The sequence below is a fragment of the Sorghum bicolor genome, chromosome 9 (assembly GCF_000003195.3).
Source record: "Sorghum bicolor cultivar BTx623 chromosome 9, Sorghum_bicolor_NCBIv3, whole genome shotgun sequence".
Classification (NCBI taxonomy): domain Eukaryota; kingdom Viridiplantae; phylum Streptophyta; class Magnoliopsida; order Poales; family Poaceae; genus Sorghum; species Sorghum bicolor.
Window position 1 is genome coordinate 5,469,396 of NC_012878.2, and position 24,309 is coordinate 5,493,704.

At 42.1% G+C, this 24,309-nt stretch overlaps 3 protein-coding genes across 4 annotated transcripts; 2 read left to right on the forward strand and 1 right to left on the reverse strand.

Annotated features, from left to right (window-relative positions):
* LOC8080915 (Golgi apparatus membrane protein-like protein ECHIDNA) lies at positions 4,426-7,326 on the forward strand. The gene is made up of 6 exons (XM_002439289.2): positions 4,426-4,712; positions 5,098-5,154; positions 5,261-5,464; positions 5,544-5,603; positions 6,476-6,602; positions 7,086-7,326. Exons 1-6 carry the CDS (start codon positions 4,698-4,700, stop codon positions 7,172-7,174), a joined length of 552 nt encoding a protein of 183 aa, XP_002439334.1. The 5' UTR covers positions 4,426-4,697; the 3' UTR covers positions 7,175-7,326.
* LOC8080916 (GDSL esterase/lipase At1g09390) lies at positions 8,382-12,521 on the reverse strand. Its single transcript, XM_002440601.2, has 5 exons — positions 11,915-12,521; positions 9,885-10,070; positions 9,642-9,796; positions 9,271-9,535; positions 8,382-8,989 (listed from the first exon to the last, which is right to left on the reverse strand). Exons 1-5 carry the CDS (start codon positions 12,378-12,380, stop codon positions 8,742-8,744), a joined length of 1,320 nt encoding a protein of 439 aa, XP_002440646.1. The 5' UTR covers positions 12,381-12,521; the 3' UTR covers positions 8,382-8,741.
* On the forward strand, positions 17,634-21,119 carry LOC8071194 (pentatricopeptide repeat-containing protein At5g16860). 2 transcript variants are annotated; one of them, XM_002439290.2, is made up of 2 exons: positions 17,634-17,795; positions 18,087-21,119. In XM_002439290.2, exon 2 carries the CDS (start codon positions 18,145-18,147, stop codon positions 20,803-20,805), a length of 2,661 nt encoding a protein of 886 aa, XP_002439335.1. In that variant the 5' UTR covers positions 17,634-17,795; positions 18,087-18,144; the 3' UTR covers positions 20,806-21,119. The 2 variants fall into 2 exon arrangements, with proteins under 2 accessions (XP_002439335.1, XP_021303038.1); XM_021447363.1 differs by lacking the exon at positions 17,634-17,795 and having other exon boundaries at positions 18,783-18,911; positions 19,022-21,119.

Genomic DNA, 24,309 nt, shown 5'->3' on the forward strand with positions numbered 1-24,309 from the left:
ATTCCCTTAATCATGTCACTTTAAGTAAATTTACCTATATCTTGTTTTCTTGGGCATACAATAATATTGATTGAACCAATGCCATGGCTATTGGAAAAGTGGAATCTAGGTTTGCATGTGAAAAAAAAATCTTCATCAATTACCATGATGTACATCAGTATTGAGAAAACTGACCCAATCAAGTTATGATGATGAAAAGGTTGAAAGTTTTAGCAGAGCAAGTACATTGAGAGTGCTAGAGCATGTTGTAAAAGCAATGTATGTGTAAAAGCCAAAACGTCTTATAATTTAGAAATGGAGGGAGTACATGTTAACGAAGTGGCTGAACTTACTTAGAATTTGCTTGTATTATATTTAAACAGATTAACTTTCACATCAGTGCTTAAGAATGTCCTCATTGTGCATGACTTCTTAACCTACAGTCACTACTACAATGTTTGATCCCGCTTGATGCCTCATTCATACCTAGTGGTGGGTCTAGGATGATGCCCTCATTCATACTTAATGGTGGGTCTAGGATGAAAGTTTAAGAGGGTCTAGAGTTGCAAGTTTATCGTCTTCTTGAACCTACAGCTTCTTCTCCTAAAATAGCCATGGCAAAAAATCTTGGAGGGTGGGATCTTGTAAGGTCCAAATGGCTAGAGGGGGGTGAATAGCCTATTTAAAAATTCTACAAACTTCAACTAGACAAGTTGATTAGTAAAACAAAAGGCGAAGCTATTCTAGCACTAGCACAACTAAGCTATGCAAGCCACCAACACAAGTCTAGCAAGAAAGCTAAACACTAGTTACAACAAGAAAGCACAACTAGAAGCTTGCTACACTCCTAAACAAGAAAGCTAAGCTAAATAAGCTACACAACTAGCAAGGTATACACAAAGGTAAAGGAGAGGGGAGTGATTGTTATACCGACGTTGTAGAGTAGAAATATATCCAATCAATCACGTGCACAATCACAAGAGAAACCTCGGCAAGAGATGACATAAGATTTTTTACCGAGGTTCACTTGCTTCCCGGCAAGCTACTCCTCGTTGTGGCGATACACCCACTTGATGGATCACGAGCTAATTGGCAATCCAAAGCCAAACCCTCAGCGGGTGCCGCACATCTACTCACAAGATGGGGATCCTCCAAGCCACGAGCAATCTACTAGAGTAGCCAATTGCGATCTCCCGCGGGGAAGGCTCAAGAACCCCTCACAAATCACTTGGTGAGGCTCGAAACAATCTCCAATCACGAGCTCAACACCACCGCTGCTCCAAGCCGTCTAGGGCGTCGGGAAACACCCAAGAGTAACAAGAAATCCGCAGCAAACTCAAGAATCAAGTGCCACTAAATGCAACTCTCAAAGCAATGCACTTGAATCTCACTCAATCTCACTAGGATGAGCAATCAAGCAAGGAGATGAGTGGAGGGAGTGTTCTCTAGCTCAAAGTATGCCTCAAGTATTCAAATGTGCAAGAGAGAGCCTCCTAAAACCGGCCACCTTCTATTTATAAGCCCCTCAAAGAAACTAGCCGTTGGCCACTTTCACTGAGCTAAAAACGGGGGCACCGGACGCTACCAAGTGAGCACCGGACGCTCGACTCCCTGCGTCCGGTGCACTGGAGAAGGCCACGTGTCCGTCCTGAATCTCGCGTGTCAGATCCTAACGGACACCTGCGGATCACCGGACGCTCTGCAGGTCCACACCGGACGCGTCCGGTGCACACCGGACTCATGCGCAGAGAGTTCCGCAAACCTACGGGTCACCGGACGCTAAGCACCAGTAGTGTCCGGTGCTCACCGGACCCATGCGCAGAGAGGGTCGCAAAACACCCGCACACCGGACGCTAACCACCGGACGCTCTCAGAGGCGTCCGGTGCTAAACCCTAGCAGGGTCAAGCACACTGGACTCTGACGCCAGCGTCCGGTGCCTCCATACTCAGCGTCCGGTGAGTGTTTCTCAGTGAGAAAACACTCCCGCGACTTCTCCAAATTTCCCACCGGCGCAAAAGAAAATATACACTTATTTTTCTCAAAAGCGCCGAATTCCGCCTCGCAAGCGCGGCGGGAGGGAGAGAGGAACCCACACCCCTCTCAACCCTAGGAAAACCACCTCCTTTGCAAATGTGCTAACACCAACAAGTGTCCACCACCAAAGTGCAAGTGTGTTAGCTTTTCACAAACATTTTCACCAAAGGAGTTAAGTTAGCACTTTACTAGATCCTAATGCATGTGCTCAAGATATGAACCTAGTAGCACTTGATTTGAGAGATGACCGTGATTTCCCCTCTTGATAGTCGGCTATCTATCCTAAACCGGGTCAATTACTTCTCTACTCATCTTAGACCGGCAAAAGTAAAACCCTATGTTTATACCTTTGCCTTGATCACTTTGCTCCTCGTCTATCACCATGATCTTCACTTTATGCTTCATCCCTTTGTGATCATATGGCCACCTTTCCATGCCACCATGCACCTTCATCACATGTGTTGCTATGCCTAACTCAAATCACTTAAACACAAGGCATTAGCAACTTGGTGTCATTAATTACCAAAACCAAACGTGGGCTTTCAGATCTGTGGTGGTAGAGGGGCTTGAGCCCTCCAACCCCTCCACTAGGTCCACCCCTATTCATACCCCTTGTCATACACAATTATTATATTTTTATTTTCAAGTCATATCACTAGATACCTAGATATCGAATACAATAGATTTGTGAAAACTGAGAATCCTAATAGTTAGAAGTTAGAACCTATTTGATCCATACATGTAATAAAGTAACTCAAGTATTGGTTTCATAATTTTTGTTTTAGCTTTGGAAAATGGAAGTAGAACTATATCAAAAAGGCACTTAAGCAACATTGCAGTTCTTGTTTTATGAATATATCAGATCAAGTCAAAATTATGTTTGTAATCACATCATTATCATAAATGACAGGCATGCGGAATTTAAATATACTACTCTCTATTTTAAATCGTAAGTTGTTCTAACTTTACAAATATACATCTTCTACTTTCTATCTAGATATAATGTATAAGTAGGTGCATAGCAATATCTATGTATCTATAAAAGTCTTTACAATTTAGAACATATGGAGTATCCTTTGGTCCCCGGTTCCGCAAAGAGTGACATTCTTATTTCTCGAGAAGTCAAATATTTTAACTTTAACCAAATATATGCAAGAGATTATTAATATTTGTAGTGTACAATAAGTATATATTATTAGATTAATCATTAAATATATATTTATAGTAAGCTTATTTGAAATAGATATTGCTAATTTACAAACATAATCAAACTTAACCATTTGGATCCTTGGAATTGAATTTATTCTATTAATTACAATTTAGACATAGGTTAATTAAGCTAATATAGTTATATATATGGAATATATTTGTATATTTATTATTAGGCATATAAGGGACATATTTATATATTGCGTTTCTATTATAAGAAGGTGAGTTGAAGAATGAAGAGTGTGCTAAAGTCTGGAATAGAATTATAGCATAGTAATCTATAGAATCCATTTTCATCTCTCACTCTATGAATTTGAGATATGCTTATTTGTGAGCTTGGAAACATTATGGAATGTCAAATTCCAAGCTAGATAGCCTAGTTCATTATGTATATTTCAATCCCCAAAATGAAGGGACCCAATTAAGAAAAATTAACATGCACAAGACCTTATATGACTCTTCTTGTGTTTAAGGGAGTATGTTATTGTATTTCACACAAGCTATTCGGTAGTTTACTTCTTTTTTTAGTTTTATCTTAGTTAAGGACATGTTTAGATCCATTAGCCCTAAAAATTAGCAACAAAAACTAATAAACCTAATAATTATTATCTGAAGGGTTGCTAACTATTAGTTCCATTAGTAGATTTAGAATTGTTAATAAATACTATTAGTCATTTAGTTAATATACACCTCCAAATCACTATCAACCACATATTAGTTGGTGAAACCAAACAATATTTTGCTAAAATTTAACCAGTGCCAGTGTATCCAGAGCCATAATCATGGTGAAACTTCACATAGCGTGGACGCGTGGTTAAAAAAAACTTCACATAGCGTGGCAAATGACTTCACATTATCTCCAGCAGTTGGCAAATGACTTCACATCCATAACTTCTTTAGCAAATTGAGGAAAAACCTGACATACTAATTCCCCATCTTTTCTCACTTGGCATATCTCCTTGTCTAGTGGGCAAATATACGCGCGGGTTTCATGCTTGGCATCGATCTTTTTCCTCATGCTTAGCGGTGCTCTTCGTTCGTTTAGCAGAGCTATCCGTTCGCTTAGCGGGCCTCTTTGTTTCATTAGCGGGTTTTGGGTTTTTTAAAATGAAATTTCTCAAATTATTAGAGATTTTTTTTCTTCCTATATTATTTTGGAAGTTGGCAAACAATAAGATTTGGGAAATGAATCTTGTAAAACTGTTGGAGATGCTTGGGAAAAAAAACTTTATGGTTTGCCGTACAGTCTTCTTCCTCTTCTTGTTGCGACGACAGGTAAAAAACGCTTGGGAAACAATTCAGCACTGGCCTTTTTGCAGTTGAGTTCACCTCCCTCCTGGATCTCTAGTCTCTAGAGAGAAAGAGGGGCATCCCGCTCCAGCTCCAGGCTTCGCGCCTTGTTGGATCGTGGCGTCCAAGCAACGGTGGAAGCGGAGCGCGAGGCGGTGGCCGCGGAAGGGAGCCCGAGGCATCCATGGATCAGCGCCAGGTGGGTAGAGCCCCATTCCGTTCACCCCGTCTTTTCTCTATCTCCATCCTCTTGCAAACTTCGGATCCGAACTTTCTCCTGCGTTCCCGATTTGATCTCGCCTAGGAATTACGGCCCGCGAGTTCTGATTCGGATTCGGGTGGATCCATTTCGGCTTGGAATGGCGCGTGGATCTCAGCTAGGCGGTGGAAGGGGGCTTTTGGTGTGGCATGGGGATCTGAATTAGTGAACCAATATTTGGTTTCTGGGATAGTAGGTTGCAGTTGCGTTGGTTTCTTGCGATGGATCGGGCTGTCGGTGCTCTTTTAGCTTATGATGAAACTCCTGCTCAGTTAAGATCTTATTATTATCTGTCCAAACAAATAATGGCGTGAACATTTTTCAGGTGGTTAGCGAGAATTATGCCAACCCCATTACATGCTTCTTCCATGTGCTATTCAAGGTAAACCGCTTGTCATCTCATGCCGTCTTACATTGTGTTTTACTGGAAATTATGATATAGGAGTACGTTCTAACACTTGCTGATTCTTATTATGTTCGCTCCAAAGGCGGGGGCGCTGGCCTTCTACATCCTTTTCTCGCTCTTTGTGAAGAGCTTCGTCATCATCTTCGTGATCACGGTGCTCCTCGCAGCGCTCGACTTCTGGGTTGTGAAGAACGTTAGTGGCAGGATATTAGTCGGCCTGCGGTGGTGGAATGAGATTGACGACGAAGGAAACAGTGTCTGGAAGTTTGAGTGCCTTGATGGGGAGGTCCGTGCCTGCTTTAATCCTACTGTTTTTGTTTTGTGTGTGAAATTGTTGCAAATTGTAACTTGAGTGTTCCCTGCAGTCTCTCGCTCGGATGAACAAGAAGGATTCGTGGCTCTTCTGGTGGACTCTTTACTTGACTGTGAGTGATGTTGTCTCTTATAAAGAATGTCATGGTGTAGATGATAGACTATTCATTGGATAGGTGTCAAGATGTCTGAGATTACTCAATTACAAGTTGCTGTTTGTGATCATCTTTTTATTAACCAATAAGTTAGGAATTATTCAATTAGGAGAGGGGATTGCTATAATCCTTACATGTTTATGCTACATGTACAAATGTACCTGGCTGTTTCAATTTTCCTTGTTCCTTAGCTGTGCATGTCCATTATCTATAGTTATGTTTAAGATGGTCCTATTTCCCAGTGGTTTTCATTCAGTTACATGATTGACAAAATACCTAAATCCAACTATTGTTTAAGTCTGGTTATCAACTTAATATAGGTGCAACATTTTATGGTTTATGGCTGTATTATTCTCTACTTCTCATCAATTTATTGATGTATTCTTTCACATTTTTCTTGGGCTAAACACTTGAGCCTTGGTAAGTGGTGCATCCTGCATGAATAAAAATGACTTGTAGTGGATTCTAGCTAATCACTTAAAGCACAATCTCTGCATCTCACTTACTGCTTTTCTCAAGGGAAAAATGGCCTCTTATGACTGTTCCTTCTCCCCCATGGTTCCAATATACCAGGACATGCACTTAGGGGTTCTGTTTTGATAGTATCTTTACCTCTCAACAAAAGCTGGCTGATCCATCTCTTCTCTTGAGAGGGTTGAAGTCTTATTTTAAGTCTTAACATTGTAAATGATACCAGAGAAGGGTCTCGTATCCATACTTGAGGGCGATCCATTAAAATGCCTTTTATTGTCTATTCTATGTTTACCATACTGTGATAACTAATATGTATTATAATATATATAAACAAAACAAATCTCTCCATGTTTCAGGCTGCTGCATGGATCGTTCTTGGTATATTTTCACTCATCAGGCTTGAGGCTGATTACCTTCTTGTTGTTGGAGTTTGCTTGAGTCTAAGCATTGCAAACATTGTTGGATTCACCAAGTGCAACAAAGGTATGTCTTATTGAGAAGTTTCTAGTGAAGATTTATTGCCCGAGTTATTTTGTTCTGAACTGATTGTTCTCTCGTAAACTGGCAACTGAATCAGATAGACTGTTTCCTATTGAAACTAAGCATAATAGTTCTAAAGATAATAATTTTCAATTTTGCATGGTTTTATTATGTTCAATAATGTGCAAGCCATTCAGCTTCTTGGTTTGAGTTTGGCATGTTACAGCAACAAATTTTCTCCAGCTATATGCTTGTTCTAGGATTTTTGTAACCTTCACTATACCTGTATTGTTTTCTACACAGTATTCTGCTGTTATTTCTAATAATATATTTTTTTTCATTTAAGACTCCTCCTTTTCACGTCATATGGGGCTCTGTTGGAGTGGAGATAGAACTTTTACTTGAAAGCTTTCCACAACTCAGGTACACAACCTGAGTTTTACCAAGTAAAATCTGACATATGGCATTTCCATTATTGTGTTACAGATGCCAAGAAGAACATCCAGACTTTCGCTCAAAATGCACTCGCTTCCCATGTCACATCATCGCTGCAATCAGCATTCGGAGTCATCTGATGTCCCACATGGAGGCCCTGATATTAGCATATTACTCAGCGGTGTACAATTTGTCAAAATGATGAGTTTGCATTCTATGTTACTGCCTTTCCTCTGATTGCAAGGATGTAACTTTACCAGCGTAGATAGCATATTGCACTGTCCCGTTATCATACCTTTTCTTTTACACCCCCCCCCCCCCCCCCACCCCCCCCCCCCCCACCCCCCCATACAACAAATAGGTCGATTTTGATGTGAGTACCAGAATCCTTCGTTTTAATTCTCTTGGATGATTTGTCCATGAAGCATACACTTGTCTCCTGCACTGAGGAGCATTCTCTCCATCATTTTTTACACCCCCTTTTTTTCCACAGAAATGAAATATGACTGCAGTAAACAATGCACTTATCTGAACCTGATAACCAATGCAGAAATGATTTGTTGCTTAAACTTGTTCAGTATAATGTATGTTCTTATGATTTTTTTCCCCTCATCTACCAATACAGAGGGGGAAAATCAATATAGTACAGGCCACTAGATTTATAGACCCTAGAAGGCTAGGCGCCAACGAAGATAGTGATGAGAGGCCTAACTACTGGTCTGTACTGAAGATAGTGATGAGTGGCCAAACATTCTATTGCTTTCTAGTTTCTACTTTTTTTTTGTTTCAAAATAGAAGGAAATGACGAAACACTCATATTTCCTTTGGGAGCTTGTAATAACTAGCATATTGTACTGTCCCGTTATCATACATTTTCTTTTACCTCATACAACAAATAGGTCGATTTTGATGTGATTACCAGAATCCTTTGTTTTATTTCTCTTGGGTGATTTGTCCACGAAGCATACACTTGTCTCCTGCACTGAGTGAGGAGCATTCTCTGCATCATCTTTATCCTTTTTTTGTTGTGCCATGGAAATGAAAATTATGACTGCAGTAAATATTCCACTTATCTGAAACTGATAACCATGCAGAAATGATTTGTTGCTTAAGCTTGTTTGGTATAATATGTTGTCATGATTTTTGCCCTCATATTGTAATACCAATACAGAGGGAAAAATAAAAGAATATTGTGCAAGCCCACTAGTCTAATGATAGACCGTAGACGCCAACGAAGATAGTGATGAGAAGCCTAACTACTTGTCTGTACAGAAGATAGTGATGACTGATGAGTGCCAAACATGATGCTTCATTGTTTCCTACCATTTGCTATTTCTTTTCAAAATAGAATGAAATGACGAAACACATCATATTTCCTTTGGGAGCTTGTAATAACTATCATAAATAGTCTATACACGTACAACAAAGGTACAAAACTTTTGTACTCTGCACCAACCACAAAATCCAAAAGAAGACACCAAAATTAACTTAACCTTGCAATTGCAAGTGATCATTTCCATTGCTACTTTGCCTTCTGTACTTCTGTGTACAAGGAGTCAATCGACGTCAAGAAACAGCCTGATGCAACATCTCCTCCCTCCAACCACGACAACCTTCATCGTCTCTTCAGTTCATCACCGTTACCCATCTTCCATCTTCTATAGATGTGGATCCAAAAGGTCACAACTCGATCAATGATGAACCATATCAAGAATCTGACGCTTTCTTGGATCCGCCATGGATCAAGCTCGCCAGCTTCACCCTGGGCTTGGAGTACTCCCCACTCATGGCAAGCTTGGCAGCAAGGCCGCTGCCGAAATCCGTGAAGTGCACGCCGTCCCAGCTCACCACCTTCGCCTCCGGCGGGCACAGGTCGCCGCAGCCAGGCTTTCCCTGATCCATGTTGTACGGCGGTCCGCCGTTGCCACAGCACACCATGAACGGCCACTCGATCCCTGAAGAACAACAACTAGAACATAAGCGGTCCTGAAATGACTTTTCTTAATGCCTGAATCGTTAGCAACTAAGGATGGGAACGATGCTCCAAATAAATACCCGCGGTTTTTCTCTAATGTAACTAAATGAACTAAATGAAAAAAAAAAGAAGAGGGAAGTAATTGTCTATTTAGTTCATTAACTTGCACTAGAGAAGAACCGCGGCTATCCATTTGAAAAGCCATCCCCATCCTTATCAGCAACTTTCAGGGAGGATTTGCCGTCCATCTCAATTTCATACCGTATTTGGTGTGGTTGGCGACGAAGTCGTACTTGATGGCGAACATGTCGGTGTACACGACGGTGGCGCCCTTGAGGTGGAACCGGAGGTCGTCACAGAGCTGGCTGAGCTTCTTGTTGTACGCCTTGGCAGCTCTGTTGACGCCGGCGATGCAGCCGTGCTTGTCCTTCTCGGCCCCTTTCTCCTGCACCACCAGCGCCGGCAGGCACCCCAGGGCGCCCGTGCCATGGATCCAGAACTTCCTCGCTCCATTGTCATACAAAATCTGTGAAGTTTGCCAGGAGAACAGAGATATGCTTCTTTGTCAGTCAGTGTATGTATGCTGATTGCTGAACGGATTTTCTCATAGGAGTGGTATGTTGGGTACTCACCGAGATGGCTTGTCTGACCTCGCCGACGATCTCTGTGATCTTCTTGTCCCACTGATCGGACGGTGTGTGCGCCACACCGACCATGTCGTTGTGGCCAATGTCCATCATGTACAGAGCGTTCTCAAACCCCTCCTTGCTCACCGGGCCTTTCAGTCCTGATGAAAGCACATTTTGTCAGGTTCAGCATTCAGGAAGTTCATTCATCATCATCCAGATGAGAGTACGAATGCGATGGCAACAAACCTCGTTCAAACATCTCAAGGGATCTGTGCCTGAAGTAGACGAACTGGTCGACCTGGACGTTCAGGGAGTAGTCAGAGGCGCGGTGGGTCACTGTGGAGCCCGCCATGGCGAAGTTGACGCCGTTGCTGTAGTCTGAACCAATTCCCTTGAGGTATGGGTTCAGCTCATGCGTGCCCAGACTCTCACCTGAAAATTTCAGGTGACCCTATTAAGCCATGAGTTAAAAAAAACAAGAAATAATTAACAAATTTAATCTTTGGATAGCATGGTAAGTGCAGATTTGCTATGTGTTGCTAATCCTCTGTCACAGTGACATTTCAGATTGGTGTGTCACGGCTACATTTCAGATCATGAACAGAAGAGATAATGCACATGTACCCCACCACGTGCATCTCAGATCTCAACCATAGGAGTGAGTATATGCAGATGCGATGTTTGTACTTGAGAAGATCAGTTGAGGATTAAAGCTTTCATGACCACAAACTGAAAGTACAGATGCAGCTTGTCCGGATGAATCGTCCGTGGACCATGAAAAAAAACGCCCTTTTGTTCTCTCAATTTACACTTACTATTACTGAGGTAAATATACATTATACCCAAAAAAGATCACAATAAAAAACTACTTACTTCGCCATTACGTAAACACGTATCATTGAGGGGTGTCAGCATCGTGGCATGCATATTGCGTATTTCCTAATTAAAGATGCAAGTTAAATAGTCAACGACTTTGTGTACTGTCAGCGAGTGGAAGACTTCTTTAAATTATTTTCAGTAATCAAACTTCTCTAAATTACAAACATGTAAATAAGCTGGCAAAAAATATCCATTCCAGTTCCAGTCTGGATAAACACAGTTTGACCATGTTAGCTGAATGATGCTCTGCACCCTGAACTCCTAATATTTTGTACAAGCACTAACTAACGTTGGCAGAACAGACCAGACAAAGAAAACCATGTGATTGGTAGGTTTACAGCTCCATCTGCCATCGCATATGCCACAACACTAGCTGCAGTGTTTCCGGTGATGTTAGCCGTTGACTCAGCAACTTGCTAATCGGACAAAATAGGAGTAAGAAACAACTGACAAGCCAGCAGTATAACAATCACCTTGATTACCACCCCTTCTGTACTCACACTATCCTTTTGTTTTGGTTAGATCTAGTCTAATCTCTTCACATCAAATCGAGCTATAACCTAAGTACATTTTATCGATGATAACACAAGGATGTTTGGTACTGCGATCCATGCCAATGCAAAGAAAATGAAAAAAAAGGCATGTCGAATTTACCAAGACACACTTTTGTGTGGAGCATCAAACACAAGATGGTCGTCCAACAACCTGTCTGGTCTGCACACAGAAAGAGGCAGGCAGGAAAGCACAAGACAAGAACCAGTCTCTCACATTGGAGAAATGGGACCAAGTTTGCTAAGACAATCAAGGGCAGATTTTCACTCTCAACCCTGTAGATAACCTAATTCGACATTCCAATCAGCCAAAGCTTTTCCATGATTCCATCTCTCTCAACTGACTGGGGAAAGAACCAAAGACTGAAATGGCACATCACATGACATGAGGCCTCTAGTTCAACCACCAAATAGCACCAATTTTTAATCCCTCTTCCACATCGGCGGCAACATGGGCTTCATTGACCTTTTTCCCAACTTGTTAGCCACCACGATCCACCAACCCATCTTCTCTCCTTTAGCCCGATTGATTGACCCGGTAAAATCGAGAGCGTATAGAACAGAGGAATTTAACATGAATGATTCAAATCGGATAGAAAAAAATTGACTGCGCGATTTGGGGATAAAATGCATGCAAATCGCACCGAGCAGCCAGCCAGCCAGACACCTAAACAGTTTATCTGGTTTTCGTGTGCAATTAAGTCCTCGGATTATTTGCTAATTCCGGTCTTCCAGAGAGCTAACAGCGCGGCGAAATGATTTGATTTTACCAAACGGCAGAAGAAGCGGTGAATTAATGGCGAGTTTAATCAATGGAACTTATGGAAGTATGGGGATGGAACTCACAGATGAAGTCGATGATGACGCGGCCGTCGGAGAGCCGGCCCGTGGGGCGGTGGAAGTAGGTGCGGCCCTCCGGGGGCATGATCCGTATCCCGCTGGCCGCCGCCACGCCGCCGGTGTCGGAGTTGGAGTCGCCGAAGTTGAACAGCACCACAGGCGGCGGCCGCCGCGCCTGCTCCTGCTCCTTCTCCTTCTCCTTCTCCTTCTCCTTCGGTGATGCCGCGGCCAGGCCGGCGGCGCCGCTGCTGGTGCTATTGCTGCTGCTGCTGCGAGGGGCGGCGGCGGCCGCCGCGGAGGAGCCGAGGTTCTGGCGGACGGCCACCATGGCCGCCGGCGACATGAAGGACAGTGACAGCACCATCACGAACACCACCACCGCCGCCAGCACGCAGAAGTACTGCAGCGGCATGCTGATCACCTTCCCGCCGCCGCCGCCGCCGTTGTTGCCGCCGTTGGTGGCGCCTGCCATGGCGCGGTCGTCGTCGATCTCCACGCTCGGAGTCAGAGCCCTCGCCTTCAGCAGCCTCCTTGATGGATGGATGGATATTTGTCTCTCTCGCTAACTCTCAAGATTCAACAACTGTGAAAGAGCATGTGTGTTCACATTTATATACTTTGCAAGATTCCAAATTTCGTCTTGCACTTTTTTTATTACTACTAATTGCTAATTTTGAACTAACTAGAGACGTGGTCGTGTTTAAGGGTACAACAGTAATTACATGTTAGAGGTTGGTGGTCATCGTACTTGATTAATGCTAGTTAGATATGGCCATGGCAGGCAGAAATGGAGGTGACTGGTTACGATCTTAACGCTACAAATTAGCAGCTAATAAATTAATTAGTACCAGTGTATCCAAACAGACCTATTAATTATTAGTTGGAGTACTAACTATTAGTTCTGTTAGTGGATTTAAAATTGCTAATAAGTGCTAAGAGTTCATATATCAACCCACTATCCAAAAAATTAGCAGCTATTAGCTATTAGTTATCTAATTTTTAGTGCTATATAATAGATTCAAACAGACTCTATCGAGTTTAAATTAATCTAGAGCTGGGCTATCAAATTTATAAGTTTTTTCACAACAAAAAAAAAACAATTTCACTCTCACAAGTTTCTGTAGAAGTTTCTCATGATGAAGTCCTGATTCCTCAACAAGTTAATGGAGAAGCCATATGATCCAACTAGAGAAAAAAATCTATGACAAATTCACCTGCTTTGTTTTTTTTTTTCTTAAAAACATTTGATTGACTGTGGCCCATAGCTGCAATGACACCAACGCTAAGACTACTTAACTGTATACCGTGGAAACAAGATAACTGTTGTTGAGATCGTGTGTAAACAAAATTATTGGACGAGGGTGAGGGGAAATGGTGTTGACGAAGCCGGAGTGACGGCGGCATGGATTGGGTGTAGAGACTTGTTCAAAGGAAGTGTGACAGGGTGGCCATGTCATCCGCTATCAGTTTTCTTAATTAATTCATATATATGGGCGTATTTAATCAATGTACTGAAATATATATAAGATTTGCATTCGATCTAGTTTTCTCTATGGTCCAAATCTCTAATGATATTTTTTTTTTGGGGGGGCATTTGTTTGTTGTTTTCAGGTAGAGCGTGATTATTGTCCTCTTTTCCATCTGGAACAGAAAATGCAGAAATATATTTTTAATAAATGCAGAAATTTGAAATGAGAGAGGCGACAAGTTTCCACTGCCGTCGGTCTATTGTGTGAAGTTGCAGTATACCAACCAAATTGCACAAGCGTACTGCATCACATCATCGTCTCTGATGGGCACACGCATGACAGTGACTGGTGTATTATGGTTTGTGAGACCAGCTGTTAAGGTTGAACAGGTTTATTACAAACTCCATGCCCTCCATCTTATCCTGCTGCTATGTATATATATATTGTTCTATACTCAGATTCCAGCAAGTCGTAACAAGTCCAATATACCCTTCATGCAGTAGCACCTATCTCCAACAACGACACCCAAAATACGAGACTCATTTGACCTCTATATAGCATTACAGTTAAAAGGTTCAATACGCATTCGGTATCTTTTCCAACAACATAACGTAAAAAAGAATCCTGTCTGCAAATATGTTTCCAGGAGAGATACTTATATTTGGGTTATTCCTCTAAGACAACTCAAAATAAGTCTCCCATATAGGTAGTATATTGGAGACCGATTTTGAGTCTCTCGCTATCTATTTTAGGTTTGGGTCCCATATAGGTTACTTGTTGGAGATAGTCTAAGCGTTTAATTTGACAATGTCAGATGAGGGAGGGGTTTATAGGATTTACATTTACCACTCATAAAACTTGGCAAATTCTGTAATTAATATGTCGTGCCACTTTGAGAACTAGTAATAAAGTTCACCAAGAAGTTTATGATTATTTTTGTTTTTTGATAATATAAATTTCTTTTTTTTTGTTTTTGATAATGGAGATTTCATTACTCCTATTCGGCTAAATCGCTGATCACCAAGGTCTCTATGAAGCGAGAATTACATCCAAGATGAAAGCAGAAGAAGAGGCAACAAACCTTTATAGGTTTTATTGGGTCAAAAGTTTTTTCCTAGTGGGGTTAGATCTTCACACTTGAGCCCAAAGCGACCAGGGGAGTCACTGTCTACTGAGGTGCTGCTGACCGCCGCTCGCTCCTCCGTCCTTTTTACTGCGCCTCCTCCCACGCTGCCGACCCACTCGAAGCACGTCAGTCGTGAGCGTTTTTTCCTCTTTGCCTCCTCTACTCTTTGATCTCTGCTAGTATTGGACACACAGTGCCGGTGCACATCATCATCCATCTGGACTGTAAAGAGGAAGCCTAACTCCTTGTTTTCCAGATATTTTTATTGTTTTTATTTTCTTAAATCTTGATTGATGAAGTATGATCTCTGCTTACTCTAGCAGAAGTTGAAACTTCTGTAGTGTCAGAAAAGTATATATTCTACGAACTTTACTGCGTGCTTTATTAGTCTAAGCTAACTAGAGTAGGTTCGATCGCCTGATGCCTTGCATACGCTCGATGAAATGCTTAACCAATGACTTTGTCTTGATTGGGCACTAATGTTTCTCCCTTCTATGATCATTATAACAACGGACTAGTGATACCTATGAAAAATATAACACATAAGCCTTGATCACAATTCGTAGCCCACGTGGCAAGCGCAAATTTATAATATTAGGTGTGCAGAATCATATCTAACTTGTTATAAACAAACTTTTAACATCTATACTTGTAAACTTCAAAATAACTACGAAGTATTTCAAACTAAATATGCGATGACTACTTCCATAACTTTTGATAACTTGGTATGTATGGAATGAGCACAAGTCTATATATGTATTTATAGCTTTATAGTAGCAATCTTCTACACTTTTCTATATGTTAGAATATCTCTCATATTTATCTATTCTCATATAGTTTTTATTATACAAAATATCAAGATCTAGAGTGTTCCATATAGAATATTGTTTGCCTAGATATTTCTCATGCAAAATATCTAGATATAGATTCTTATATTGTCTAAAGTAGGATAATTACTACAATATATTTGGACGTATAAGTTTTCTATTCAATAAAATATTAGGAAGACAAATGTGTTACACCCCTGATATTTTTCTATACTATGATCATATTTTTTCCTCTTTTGCCCCGGTCTTCAATTCGGCGTCGCCGCCGTCGCTCCCATCTCCACCACCACTAGTCCTCCTCCCTCCCCTCTTCGGCATATCGCCGGAGGCCAAAGGGAGTAGGGATCCATCGTTTTTAATAAGTTTTTCCTAGTAGATCGAATCTTTAGGGTTAGGGTCTCTCCGTGCCAAGATTTTTGGTTTTAGAGATTTATTTTCTCCTCCTCCTCCTCTCCGGCAATGATGAGAGAGCAAGGTGAAATCGTTTTTCCATGGTGGCTCTATTGAAGATGCGGGCAACAACTACGGTGTCGGCTTCCTCACCGGTTTGACGACATGGAGACTTTTATTTTCGGGCAGCGACATCAAGGTGGAGATGGTGTCGCTGCTATGAAATAAATTTCTCCAATATTTTCTTCATTTTCTTTTGGTTAGATCTGGCCATGATGAAGGACTAGGGAGAATAAATTTCAGATCAATTTTTCTCATTCTTCGGTGGTAGAAAGAAGGAAGATACCAGAAAGAAAAGTTTCTCAACTCCGCCTACATGAATGTTGGTCGTCGTCGTTAGTTGGGCATATGTTCTCAGGCCTTTTGCCGAGTATTTGCCTATGCGGTCATCCATACTGCAAAGCATCATACTGGTTTGGTTTTGAGATGTGGAGCTATTCATAGCATGGGTACAATTTAGATGCAAATCATTTTTTGGATATTTATGTAATCCAGAGTGCTTCTAACATATTCATGTATGCAACTATAATTCTTCTTTCGTCGAAAAAATATTGCTTTTCTACTCTAGAAGTTGTTTCTAACTCGAAAATGTATTTTACTACAAAAAGACGAGTAAACAAATGTTGTACCTGTAGAGAAAAAACTATTTGATCTATAAAGGACAACTACTCACGTAAGAATGGCAACATTTCTAATTTATTAACTATACAATATTATTATTTGTACAAAACTTTTTTCTGAATGCATAATTGTTTTTTATGGTTAAACTATTTATATTCCTATCCTGTCATGTTAAGTCTTGTTTTGTTCTTGCCTCATAACGATATATCTTTTCAGCTTGTATATCTTTGTTTTCGGTTGGAGCTTTTCTGTGGACTTAATGCCACTATGGCCTTGTTTAGATGCGAAAATATTTTGGATTTCGCTATTGTAGCACTTTCGTTTGTTTGTGGCAAATATTGTCCAATCATGGACTAACTAGAATCAAAAGATTCATCTTGCGATTTACAATTAAACTGTGCAATTAGTTTTTATTTTCATCTATATTTAATGCTTCATGTATGTGCCGAAAGATTCGATGTGACAAAGAATCTTGAAAACTTTTTGGTTTTTGGGTGAACTAAACAATGCCTATGTGCCTCTACTATCTTTGTCCCCTGAGGATAATAAGCACACACTTAGCTAGATTTATTTAACAAGGTTGATAAAGTGCGACAATTCTAATATGAGAAAGTATTTTGCAACCTAATCTTTAACCCTATTACAACATAAAAATCCATGGTAAATTATACAATTAAAAGAGAGGGTTAGGAAGACTCAAATTGTTCACGAGATATTAAAGTGTCAATACTTTTTAGAGCATGAATGTTTTAATGAGTTCATACCATTTTTTATTGATGACAACAGTGTTCCTAATTCATGGGAGCTATTATTTCATGTTTAACGGCACAAAAATATTTAATATTCACTTGGGAAATTGTCACAAAGAAAAAGTTATTTTTATTTTAGAAAAATATTGTTATCACTTATTGGTTTGTGAAATTGGTATATGTTCATGTGAAAATGGCTTCTAGCTTCAATAGAAAAATATTCAACCTAATAAAATATAAAAAGTTCCATTTACTTATTTATAATATACTATATATTTACTAGCCACTCATAATGTCCAATGAAGAGAATAGATATGATTTTCTGTTTATTTAAAACAAATGTTTTACTAGCCACTAGTATCAATGAAGAGAATAGACATATGAAATCAACAAGAATAAAAAATTGAATGGGAGAGAAAAATAAAAAAAACACAAATTTTCAAAGAAACTGAAAAACGGCCCACAAGAAGCCTCTGCGTTTTTTTCTTCGCCGTCTGCTTCCCCTTCCGCGATTCCGTCCGCTTCCCTCCTCCTTCCTCCCCCTGTTTCTCGTTCGCTCTCGCTCCCAGACGACTCTTGGGCCGCCGCCGCCGCCAGGTACCGAGGCTTTCCTTGGTCTCTTCGCCGGCGACGAGCACCCACCAGGTAGTTCCACCCCTTCCCTTCCCTTTCCTTATGCTGTGCGAAGCTGATCACAGAAACCCTAACCTAAAGCTATTTAGCTATTTGACAATCCTCCTAACTTCGAAGTTTTTGCAAAAATTATTGGGTGTACATGTGTACAACCATGTCCCTTTTCTGGATCCGCCCCTGGCCTTGATGGTGTTCTTACGCATTCATATCTATTGGCATTTTCCTTTTACCCCCTAATTGGGGCGATGTCTATGATACTTCTTTCTAAGCGATTTCTCTTTGTTTGTTTGTTTGATGAAACAGTGATGCCCTGACTACTATTTTGAGGATTTAGAGTGCACTATGATATTCCGCTAGCGTTATGCTCTTCAACTCGCCAAAAGCAGCAAAACGAATCGGAGTTCAGTTCCTGTCAGTTGCAAGTGCAGAATGCACTGGTCGAGATGTCTCTCCAACCCATTTTGCATCCCTGTTAAAGGAATGCAGGTCTGTGAATACAGTCCGTCAAATTCACCAGAAGATAATTGCCTATGGCCTTCTTTCTTATCCAGCATCGTTGCTGTCAGTGTCACTCCCACCACTTCCATCACATTCGTATGTTTCGCCAAAATCTTTGGGCACCGGTGTTGTAGCCTCCTATCTTGCTTGTGGTGCCACCAGCGATGCTCTCTCAGTGTTGGAGCGCGTCGTGCCATCGCCGGCCGTGTGGTGGAATCTACTTGTAAGAGCACACATCGAGGAAGGCCGTCTTGACAGAGCAATTGGCGTATCTTGCCGCATGCTGCGTGCTGGAACTAAGCCAGACCATTTTACTCTGCCATATGCGCTGAAAGCATGTGGAGAGCTACCTTCATACCGTTCCGGTAGCGCATTCCATGGGCTCATATGTTGCAATGGATTTGAGTCAAATGTCTTTGTATGCAATGCATTGGTGGCGATGTATTCCCGCTCTGGTTCTTTGGAGGATGCCAGTCTGGTGTTTGATGAAATAACACGGAAGGGAATTGATGATGTTATCTCATGGAACTCAATTGTTGCTGCCCATGTTAAGGGTAGTAATCCGCGGACTGCATTAGACCTGTTTTCAGAGATGACAACAATTGTTCACGAAAAAGCTACAAATGAAAGGTCAGATATCATTAGCATCGTCAACATTCTTCCTGCATGTGCTTCTCTAAAGGCATTGCCTCAGACTAAAGAAATTCATAGCTATGCTATTCGGAATGGCACATTTGCAGATGCTTTTGTGTGCAATGCGCTGATTGATACCTATGCAAAGTGTGGGTCGATGAAGGATGCAGTAAATGTTTTCAATGTAATGGAATTCAAGGATGTCGTTTCTTGGAATGCAATGGTTACTGGATACACCCAAAGTGGGAAATTTGGGGCAGCCTTCGAGCTTTTCAAGAATATGCGCAAGGAAAATATCCCGCTAGACGTCATAACATGGAGTGCTGTAATTGCAGGGTATGCTCAGAGGGGATATGGCCAAGAGGCCCTTGACACATTCCAGCAAATGATTCTTTATGGTTCAGAGCCAAATTCTGTCACTATCATCTCTCTATTGTCTGCTTGTGCTTCCTTGGGAGCATTGTCTCAGGGTATGGAAACTCATGCATACTCTCTGAAGAAGTGTCTTCTATCCTTGGATAATGATTTTGGTGGTGATGGTGATGGTGAGGATCTAGTGGTACACAATGCATTAATAGATATGTACTCAAAGTGTAGAAGCTTCAAAGCTGCACGCACCATATTCAATTCCATACCTCGAAGGGAACGTAATGTGGTGACTTGGACCGTTATGATTGGTGGGTATGCACAATATGGAGACTCGAATGATGCTCTCAAGCTTTTCTCAGAGATGATTTCAAAACCATATGCAGTTGCCCCAAATGCTTATACAATCTCCTGCATTTTGATGGCCTGTGCACATTTGTCATCTCTTCGTATGGGTAAGCAGATTCATGCTTATGTCACCCGCCACCATGAATACGAATCATCTGTGTACTTTGTGGCAAACTGCCTTATTGATATGTACTCAAAGTGTGGTGATGTTGATACTGCTAGAAATGTATTTGATAGCATGCCTAAAAGGAATGAAGTATCTTGGACTTCAATGATGTCAGGGTATGGAATGCATGGTCGTGGTAAGGAGGCTTTGGACATATTTGACAAGATGCAAAAGGCAGGCTTTGTTCCTGATGATATTTCCTTCCTGGTTCTTCTTTATGCTTGTAGCCATTCTGGCATGGTGGATCAAGGTCTGGATTACTTTGATATCATGCGTAGCGATTATGGTGTAATTGCCAGTGCACAGCATTATGCTTGTGTTATTGACTTGCTGGCTCGCTCTGGGCGATTAGATAAGGCATGGAAGACGATTCAGGAAATGCCAATGGAGCCTAGTGCAGCTATCTGGGTTGCATTACTTAGTGCCTGTAGAGTTCATTCGAATGTGGAACTTGCTGAATATGCTCTGAACAAACTGGTCAGTATGAAAGCAGAGAATGATGGATCCTACACACTTATCTCCAACATATATGCTACTGCAAGGCGGTGGAAAGATGTAGCAAGAATCAGACAACTGATGAAGAAATCAGGGATTAAGAAGAGGCCAGGATGCAGCTGGGTCCAAGGTAAGAAGGGCACTGCATCTTTCTTTGTTGGAGATCGATCACACCCTCTTTCTCCAGAGATATATTCTCTTTTGGAGAGACTAATTGGTCGCATCAAGGTTATGGGTTATGTCCCCGAGACAAACTTTGCACTGCACGATGTTGATGACGAGGAGAAAAATAATCTTCTCACTGAACACAGTGAGAAGCTTGCTCTCGCATATGGGCTCCTCACAACTTCCCCTGGTTGTCCCATACGGATCACAAAGAACCTTCGTGTTTGCGGTGATTGTCACAGTGCATTCATCTACATCTCCAAGATTGTGGACCATGAGATCATTGTACGAGATTCCAGTCGCTTCCATCATTTCAAGAATGGCTCTTGTTCCTGCGGTGGCTATTGGTGATATCTTGTCCTGTGAAAGCAGCAGGTGCAGAAGAAATACTAATGTTTCCCGAGAGAAAGAAATACTAATGTGGTCATGAATTTTCTCAGTAGGACTAATTTGTTCATGACTTTATTACAATGATTCACACAGAATTCTGGTTACCATTATTTTTTCTCACTTTGGTTTTAGTTCTTCTGTCACATCTCACATGCACCTGCAATGGTGTTTATGTTGTTTGCCTCTTTATTCATGACTTATGTATTATGTTGTTTGCACCTACACAGTATGCTGGTGTTTGTTCTCCTGAATAAGCCATGCTGTTTGAGATGCCATTATGGGTTGATTCTTCTCTGATTAAGTAGTGATACTTAATAACCTTGTATCAGATATTAGCAGTGCCTGTGTTATGATTTTCTAATGGTTTACGTTTCTACAGAAATTGAGCTGATTTTCCCTTCGGAAATTTGAAGACTGTATCATCTTTGTTCTCTTTCTACATTTTTTTAATGCAATGTTCTGTTTCTACATTTAATACAGCTAACACCAGAACAGACCTTTGATCGATGGGCATGGTGGAAATTTGTATTTTTATTTCATCAAAATTGTTTGTTTTGACCATTCCTTCTCAAAGAAAAGGGTACTTTTAGCGGTTCAATGTAATCACCTCACTATTGTCCTGTGTGAGACTTGGAGTTGATTTACTCCATTGGTAGGTTCACTCAAATCCTGAAATGCAATTTAATTAAGGTTTGCTTCTATCAATCGAAGATGTTAAAATCGATAATTTTTTACTAAAGCAGCAATTTGTATAATTGCTAAACTTCTCTGCAAGGATTGAAGCAGCTAGCCTTCCTAAGGTGATGTCCTTTGTTCCTTATTCTTCTCTGTGTTAATTTATTGTGTACTAGTATGTCTGAAGGTGTTTTTTTTCAGATTTGCTTGACATCAGTTGATTGAGGATTTGTTGAACTGCCAGTCAAATTTCTTAACCATTCAATTTATAATCAAAAGCCTGGAATGATGGGCCACCCTTGCGGCTTGTAACATTTTTGGGCCTGTCTACTGGGTTTATCTTTTGTATCAGGTGTATTGTGTATGCTATCAGGCTTGTTATTTTGTGAACCCATTTTGTTTAGGCTTGAGATTTCTCTCATCTCTCATACCTTTTCTTTTGTTATTCCACAGAAACAGAGGGTAGGGATCTCAGAGAGAGTAAGGGTGGGATGTGAAAACTGAGACAGGTAGTGGAGCTACTAGTGCATCTCTCCAGCAACTGCACCGTTTCCATGCAAATCACCGGTGAGTGATAAGAGAACCCCGCTTCTATTGGCTGCCTGTTGTTTCCCTCGATTTGTTTTCGCGTTGACTCATCAAGCTCTCCCTGCCTGCCCTACCAAAACAGCACCAGATTGCTGGGGGTTAGCTTGTTCTTTGTTTGAAATGTGTATGTTTAAGGAACTAGTAAACCATTTTTTGATTTTCCCAACAATATAAGCTTACCAATGGCTTTAAAATCAATATGAGAAGACATGGTATAACTCCACTGAAATGTGTGTTCTCCAATTGGTGCCTCAGCATTAATTTACATAGGAACCCAATAATTTTATCTCACTTGTCACTTTGAAGTATTAATTACTGTTTATACATATATTTGAATTCGTCTCGATTTGAGTTGCCGAGCAACCAGCAGAAGCTGCTCGCTCAATTTAGTGAACACACAACTGCACAGCTACTGTTACGGTGCTGGGCTTTGCTGCGGAGGTTGTAGGGAGGAGAGTGGAGAGGTTGAGGGCGTGAGCGTTGACGGCGGCGGAGAGCCGTCGCTGGCAGAGCAGGAAGACGTACAGGGAAACAGGGAAGGGGTGCTGGGCGCCCAAGGGTGTCTTAGACACAATCCCAGGCTGCCTGATTCATTAACTTGACTGGACTTTATAGTCCTATTACAATCTAGGTAACAAACGCTTAACAAACTCTGATTCCTTTATCAAACCTGGACTCTAACCCAAACTCTATCATATCTTTCCAAAATCTATCTAATCTTATCTATCTCAAACTCTAACAAACTATCCAAATTCTAGCCCTATGCGCCAGGGCTCAGCCCCCTTGCTGACGCCGGCGCTGGTAGGTGTTGCCCCCCCCTCGGGAAACAGCTCGTCCGCGAGCTGGAAGGAGGGGTAGGCTTCTCTGAAATCTGGAACGGGCTCCCAAGTAGCATCCGATGCCGGCAGACCTGACCATTCCACGAGAACGTGCCATACACCGCGACGAAGTTCAGAACGCAGCACCCTTTCTGGATGAAGTAAAGGCCTACCATGACGAAGAGGAGGCAGAACTGGTTGGGACGACGGCGGTATGCCCCGAAATGGTTTGAGTACCCCGACATGGAAGGCATCATGGATACGAGCGTCATCTGGAAGCTGCAAACGGTAGGCCACCTCACCAATGCGTTCAAGCACTTGAAAAGGGCCAGCGTACTTGGGTCCCAACTTGCTGCGTCCCCCAGGAACCAAGGACTGCGTATGACGGTGGAGCAGACGTAGCAGAACCCATTCCCCAACAGCAAACTCCAGGGCACGGTGATGAGCATCATAAAAGCGCCTAGCGTACTGTTGTGCCTGGAGAAGCCGACCGCGAACCTCTTCCAAGAACTCATCACGCCTGGTCAGGAGAGCATCAACCACCTCAGTGCGGGCATGTCCTGAGGTATATGGCAGCAAGTCCGGTGGTGGTCTGCCATAAACCACTTGGAACGGCGATGTTTGCAGCGCCGTGTGGTATGCTGAGTTGTAGCAAAATTCAGCCCATGGCAACCAGTCAAGCCAATCACGGGGACGGTCACCAGTCAAACAACGGAGGTACATGGTGATCGTTTTGTTCACAGCCTCTGACTGCCCATCCGTCTGTGGGTGAAAAGCGGTGCTCATGCGCAACTTCACCCCCGCATGTCGAAACAAATCCCGCCACACATGACCGGTAAACACTGGGTCACGATCACTGACAATGGACTCCGGAATGCCATGGAGACGCACTATCTCCTGGAAGAAGGCACACACGACCGAAGAAGCCGTGTAGGGATGGCCCAAAGGAATGAAATGGGCGAACTTAGAGAACCTGTCAACCACGGTCAGCAGAACACTTTTGCCATGGACCTTTGGCAGGGCCTCGATGAAATCCATGGAGATGTCCGCCCAAATGCGCGACGGCACCGGCAGGGGCTGCAGCAAACCAGCAGGGTGGAGTGTTTCAGTCTTGTTCCGATGGCACACCGCACAAGACCGCACGTAGTCCCCTACGACGCGGCGATCTTGCTCAACGAAAAACTCCGAACGAAGCCGGAGCAAGGTCTTCTGCACTCCCTCGTGGCCTCCTGTGTGAGCGAGCTGTAGAACATCTTCGAGGAGGCCTGACGAGGCCGGAACGAAGACACGCCCTTTGTGGAGCATGAGCCCCTCCCGAACAGTCCAGGCCTCACCATGCGCCCCGGACGCCACCGCATCGCGTCGGGCTCAGAGTACAGCATCA

Coding starts and splice junctions, on each gene's coding strand:
- LOC8071194 (XM_002439290.2), top strand. CDS start 18,145: ATGCTCTTCAACTCGCCAAAAGCAGCAAAACGAATCGGAGTTCAGTTC.
- LOC8080916 (XM_002440601.2), bottom strand. CDS start 12,380: ATGGCAGGCGCCACCAACGGCGGCAACAACGGCGGCGGCGGCGGCGGG. Junction 9,536..9,641: donor AGGTCAGACAAGCCATCTCG/GTGAGTACCCAA, acceptor CAAACTTCACAG/ATTTTGTATGACAATGGAGC. Junction 8,990..9,270: donor CGCCAACCACACCAAATACG/GTATGAAATTGA, acceptor GTTGTTCTTCAG/GGATCGAGTGGCCGTTCATG.
- LOC8080915 (XM_002439289.2), top strand. Junction 5,155..5,260: donor TCTTCCATGTGCTATTCAAG/GTAAACCGCTTG, acceptor TTCGCTCCAAAG/GCGGGGGCGCTGGCCTTCTA. Junction 6,603..7,085: donor ATTCACCAAGTGCAACAAAG/GTATGTCTTATT, acceptor ATTGTGTTACAG/ATGCCAAGAAGAACATCCAG.